We start from the raw sequence: 6,332 nt of genomic DNA on the forward strand, positions 1-6,332 counted from the left end.
AAAGTCATATAGTTTTCATTTCAATTACATTTTGAATGTTATTACAAATACCTTGCAAGAAATCACATAAGGGAGTTATTTTTATATATAAGGCTGTTAAATTTATTAATTTTGCAATAGTGATTCAAGGCAAACTGTGCATTCAGGTATTCTTTGTTCGGTATTTTTTTCCTAAAAACTTTTAAAAATATTATCTTCTAATTTTATTACAATTCGTATCTAGAATTCTTATACAACATCTGTACTTATGAATACAAAGACGGAATTGTTACTTGTTTTAGTTTTGTGGATAATCATCATGACCAAAGGTGACTCTCCAAAAACAAAGACCTTTCGCCAGGACTACGTAACCTACAAAAATGTCTGCCGGGAAATGGATTGGGTTCCAAAGTGTGATTGATATAAGGAAACCAAGGAAGGTAACCGATTCATAAAAAATCGTAACACTGTTTAAGCATAATCGTGATGCTTGTCGACCTTGCAGTAAAACATTTTAATTATTTTTAAAACCTTTTGCTTAATAATAATGAACCGTAAGGATTTAAAAAAATATATATTTAAAACCTTCTGTTGAAACCGCAGACGTGACATTTGGCGCGTCTTGACGTCGTATGTAAGATGCATTGTGCTACCAAATCGAAGCCTGAAAGGCCTGTTTTAGTGAAGAACTTTTTTTGCATTAATTAGCAACGTGTTTATTAATCGGGATGAGTTTATATTTAATTGAACATTTGCTGTTATTCTCGCGAGAAAGCACATATAAACTGACTATACTGACACTTTACAAGCGATACTTTGTGGGCCAAGAAGTTCAAAAGAATCATTTGGATCAATGTGCAATTGCGATTTTTCTCTTCGTTCAGGTTATCATTATCTCTCGCTGTGTTCGTCATTAAAATGTTTGCAATATTAATGCTCATAGACTTAGTTATCTCATGTCGTATGCTCCTCTCGATCATCATATACTGTGCCCGATTGATCAATTTCAATGTGTAAATGTATATGTGCAAGATATTTAGCGTTGTACTTGATTTAGCGGTCGCTGCGTTCCACCAAGTCGCTAAAAAGAATACACAGCCAAATGTAATACGATTTTGACAGATACATGTAATAGAAAATTTTACTCCTCGTCAACAAGCAACTGACGATATGGATATAGCAAGAACATCATTCAAAATTTAAGGTTCTGCAAGCTTCAATGCACCAAACCTTTATATATCTCATAAATCGTTCAACGAGATTCAAGGTTTTCCAAAAATCTGGTAGTAAAAGTGGTTGTATGAGCAAGATAGTGCAAGATTATTTCTAGCGATATTTTTTAAAAGACAGATCGTCGACTTTATTAACACATCTCCAATACAGTTTCCTTGTCTAAACTACATCTACTGATTGATTGGTTGCTTGTTGATTTTAAAAGTCGGGAACATTCACTCATATGGTGACGCTACCAGTTACCTATTGAAGGCTACGCTTAGTACTTAAGTCGAACTTTTTGGTACACTCACCTACTGCAACGCGAGGCCTGGTGTATAGCGTCTCCTCTGAAAAAAAAACATTTATATAAAAATATAATTTTTTTTTCATTTCAGGTTGTCGTGGAAAGGTTGTTGCATTTCATTCTATTCTCTCAAAAAGACTACATAACATCCCTGTGAACACAATCCTCAAATTTAACAATGTACTGACCAATGAAGGAGGGGGTTACAATCCAACGACAGGAAAATTCACAGCACCGGGAGATGGCGTCTACTCGTTCTCATGGACCTACTGTACAGAGACAAAGGATCCAAATTTTATGTATTTGGAATTGTGGATGACACAATTCGTGCCCACGTATTGATCCAAGGTCAGGCAAACGATTGGCAAAATACATCGAAACATCTCACTGTGAAAATGAAAAAAGGAAATCAATTCTAGATTAGAACTGATGGCTCAACTTCCAGATTTATACATGAAAATTATAGTTTTTTCTTCAGATTACAACTGTCTAGCTGTTAGAGTTTTGATTGAATAAAATATTACCTTGGAATTTTATTATTATTTTTTTGTTTATTATATTATTTTTCAGAATTTTTTTTAGATAAAATACACTGAAAGATATATAACACGAAATTATGTTATTTTGCATTGCTTTTAGATTACCTAATTTTTTTAAAGATTTGTACCGCTCTAATTTATATACGCATTGAAAAAAAAATAGTTTAAACATACACTGTAATTCAGGTCTAATTTTGGTTTTGTGTTTTGTTTTCCATGGAAATATGCCCTATAAGAGGCAATTTATTGTAAATTCCTAACTCTAACGCTTATTTTATTTGAAAAATTATAAAATGTGAATTGTAACTACCGTGCAAACTTTTAATGGTATTTTCATAAGCTGCTAGTTTTTATTTACTGTATTCATTCAAAATATATATGTTGATCAACAGAGAGCAACAAAGGAGATTTTTTCACCAAAAGTTTGTCAATTTTAGTGGAATTTTATCAAAGTGGGACACTCTCTTTCTAGAAACAGAACAAAAGCTTATTTATCTGAGAATTACAATGTGTTCGATTTGCATTTGATACAGTTGAATGATATGTAATATAATGTTAATTATTATATAATGATGAAGTTTTTCCCTTAACTTTTTTATAAAATAAAAAGAACCGAACATTATGTGCTTGCTATTCAGATACATAAATGTATAAATATAAAAAAAAATATTCCCCAATCAAATCCCAAACCGGGTCTACGATTCTCATATGGGAAAAATAAACAATTTATAAAAATATAATTTTGTGGGGTTTTCAAACTTGTGAATTCAGTTTTTTTTCATTTTTCTTTTTTCATTTGAGATTAAATAAGAATGGATTTGAATTTAACCAGATTATAAAGTCAATTAACTTCTTAAAATTCTAGAAAATGTTAAAATATTATAAATAAATTACAATCTTAAAGATATGACCTTCAAGATAACAAAAACACTGTTGTTGAGTCCCACACTCATAAAAAAAACCTTTGAATCTTTGCTTCTATAAAACTACATCGGCTGTTGTCCACAGATTTGCGAGATTTCGATATTCCGAATTTATTTGAATATAGGGAATGTTGTTTCTGGTCTTTGGATGTATTTGGAGAAAAAAACTTCTTACGCAGATGAATATCATATATGTACATGATTGAAGTTGTCGACAGGAACATTAAAGTAATCATGTTCATCCAAAAATTTGCAAGATTTCAAATTTCCCTTTAAGTCAAATCTTTGCTAATTCTTTTGTAGTTTCAAAAAACAATTTAAAACATTTTAAAGCTAAACAAGTAAGAGAATCTCTTTTTATTTCTACAATGTACGGATTTCTATATTTAGAGATAAGACAAGATTAGCCCTTCTAAGTTACCACAGTTGTGCTGCATTAAATGATAAATCATTATAAAAAATATCATCACATGTCCATTGTGTTTCCTATTTAAATTCAAATTTAATATTTTTGAAACATGTCAACATTTGGTCGAACAAATCATTAAATGAAATGGTATGACAAAAGTGTTCGACTACAAAGAATCAAAGTATTTGTTCCAGTCAATGGCATAGATATAGGTTCCTTTCGATAGACGCCCGAGTAAGCAGGGGGTTTTAGTTCCGCCTTAATTAAAACACCCAATTGGTCCAGGACAAAGGCCTGCTTGGGTCAAAGCCTCCGAAACCTAGTAAATTCTCAATAATTTTGATGTGTATATTTAATGCTTCTGATTGCATTTTTCTATCACAGCCATAATCAAGGTCTGATATTTGAGGTCTGAACTGTTTTTTTAAGTAAAATGCGGACAAACACACAGAAATGAGAAAGAGTCCGTCTAATATCGTTGTATGACAGGAAAGTCAATATTAAAATGTAATGAAATTAAAAAAAACAACATTAAAAAGTTAACCAAATTACATCCCGGGAGAAAATTGTTTACTATCATTTTTCACTTATGTTTCTGTTAATTTTCATTTACATGTATATTGTTTGTTATTGTTTATCAGTGATTTTTTTTTTATTTTTGAATTATTTAATTATTCATTTATCGCAAAATTATTTTTATGCTTTAAGAGCTCACAAGCATACATAGAAATTACGACTGACTTCCTCTATCTCCGTATAATAAAAAAAACGATGTGGAAGTTTGTAGTTTCAAACAAACGCCTGGCTAACAGCCCACTCAATTCAAAAAATATGCATGACAGAGTCCAAGAATTGTTATTTAGTTCAAATTCATGTGGACATGTATACGTCAAATCTAGAAGATAAGGCTTTCAGTATATACTAAAACCTTGAACTACAATGTGTAATTAAAAAAAAAGATAAGATTACCTTATTAACCAAACATATTGGTTTGTTCGTATACCTAACGAATTTATTCAAAGCAATTTAACGACGTTCAAGTCATTGATTGGTTAAAATGAATTTCGTTGCATTATTTACATGTGGAATTTTGCAGTTTTGCCTCATTCACTGTCAAGTTGTGATAGCTAGTGAAAAAGTTATGGATCAAGAATACGGAAATGCGCAAATCTATGACTTGCTTGAACTATTGGGGACAAAAATCAAAGAACAGGAGAAAAAGTTAAGACTCTTAACAGAAAATGACAGTCACCAAACGGATCTCATCAACAAATTGATGAAGAAGAATAGGGATCTTGAACAATCGGTGAATGAAAACATAAAAGAAATCAATTATACCTTAAAGACTGCTTGTAGAAGTCTAGCTGCAGTTTCAGAGAAAGTGTTGACAACGGTGCCTACATCTGACACTAGGAACACAACAGTGTCCAATATCCCGCTGAAGAAAACCATGCGCATTCCCAAATCCGACAAGGAAAGACAAAATAGGGAAAAGGCAGAGGCAGAGAAGCTAGATCGAACGTCCAGAAGTAAGGGGGAAGTCTATAGTTATGCAATTATAATTGATTCTGTCCAAACATGCATATGCTTACATTATATTGTATTTTAAATTGAAATAATCAGATTCTCTGTAATTTTGGTTATTAAATTTTTATGTTAAATACATATAATTATCTTGCATTTTGGCAGTTTTCCCATCTGTTGACATAAATTGCCGTGCGTGTATACGTTTTGTATTCAAAAATATGCTACCATAGTCATCTAGCTTACACTTTTCCTCGACCTCATAACTCTATCAAGAATATTACGTTCAATTTGTCAAATGATAATTCAGGTGTCATACAATTTTGATTTTTTTTTTGTCCCTATGGTCACAGTCAGTTAATAATCCTAATGGTCATTGTCAAAACTAATCAATTATGAAACACATTTAATAAATTGATATGATAAAACGGATTTTTAATATTGCAGATTTCTCGAGATCCAATGCTGATCCAATCATCGTATCCGATTCGCCTGTTGCTTTTTATGCATACCTAAGCGCCAATGAAAAAGTTCCTGGACCGCATCATATATTAACATTTGATTATGCAAAAACAAATATTGGAGGCGCATATAATCATTTTAATGGGATGTTCACGGCACCCACGGATGGAATATATGCTTTCAGTTGGTCTATATACTGCACATATCGTTCATGGGCCTTCACCGAAATCGTGGTTAATTCAGATGCAGTGGGTAGCTCCCTTGCCGATAGTATCGGCGCTAATGCTGACGATACGTCGACTGGGTTTGTTATCTTAGAACTTACTCACAGCGATGTCGTGTATATTCGCACCAATCCAGATGTAGCTACGACATATGACATAGTCAGTGAGGGGAGATTCCGAACCAGTTTCAGTGGCTGGAAGTTGTATTTAACTATTTTACTAAAGGGCCCATGCTACAATATTTTAAGATCATTTAAACTTGTTCAGCATATGTAAAGTTAATCGGTTTAAAATGCTGCATGCTATTGCCTCATAAAGCTGTAAAATGCTTTCAAAACTTTCTAAATTTCTGTGCATGTTCGGCTTAGATTTCAAATTGAGAAATTATATACCTATGTATAGCCAATTCATACAGAAGTCTGTATAGGCTAGAGTACAAAGTAAATGGAAACCTGTCATTTCATAAGATATAAGGAACAATATGATCGCAGTCATACCCAATAACATTTTATATCCAATATTCTTTACATTACATTAAGCATGCTTAGGGCACTAAACATTTTCATCGAAATCTGAGTGAAATGTGAAAGCAGATCATGTGTTTCAGTTTTTACTAAGTTCTGAACTTAAGCACGTCCCGAAGAGAGTCCCAACACGAATGAAAAACAGACGTAACGGTACCTTAAATGTATTAGTGTAAGTGTAGTTTTAAATCAAAAGACAATATAAAGATTGATGCTTTTTAGAATTTGT

At 32.2% G+C, this 6,332-nt stretch overlaps 1 protein-coding gene across 1 annotated transcript; it reads left to right on the plus strand.

Moving 5' to 3' along the window:
* The first annotated feature begins 4,348 nt into the window (after positions 1-4,348).
* Positions 4,349-5,855, plus strand: LOC134254713 (uncharacterized). Its single transcript, XM_062737246.1, has 2 exons — positions 4,349-4,898; positions 5,341-5,855. The coding sequence occupies exons 1-2, from the start codon at positions 4,427-4,429 to the stop codon at positions 5,853-5,855; spliced, it is 987 nt and encodes a 328-aa protein (XP_062593230.1). The 5' UTR covers positions 4,349-4,426.
* The last annotated feature ends 477 nt before the right edge of the window (positions 5,856-6,332 follow it).

This window comes from Saccostrea cucullata, unplaced genomic scaffold (genome assembly GCF_032062105.1).
Source record: "Saccostrea cucullata isolate Sc308-1 unplaced genomic scaffold, CSIRO_AGI_Scuc_v1 ctg3758, whole genome shotgun sequence".
NCBI classification, from domain to species: Eukaryota; Metazoa; Mollusca; class Bivalvia; order Ostreida; family Ostreidae; genus Saccostrea; species Saccostrea cuccullata.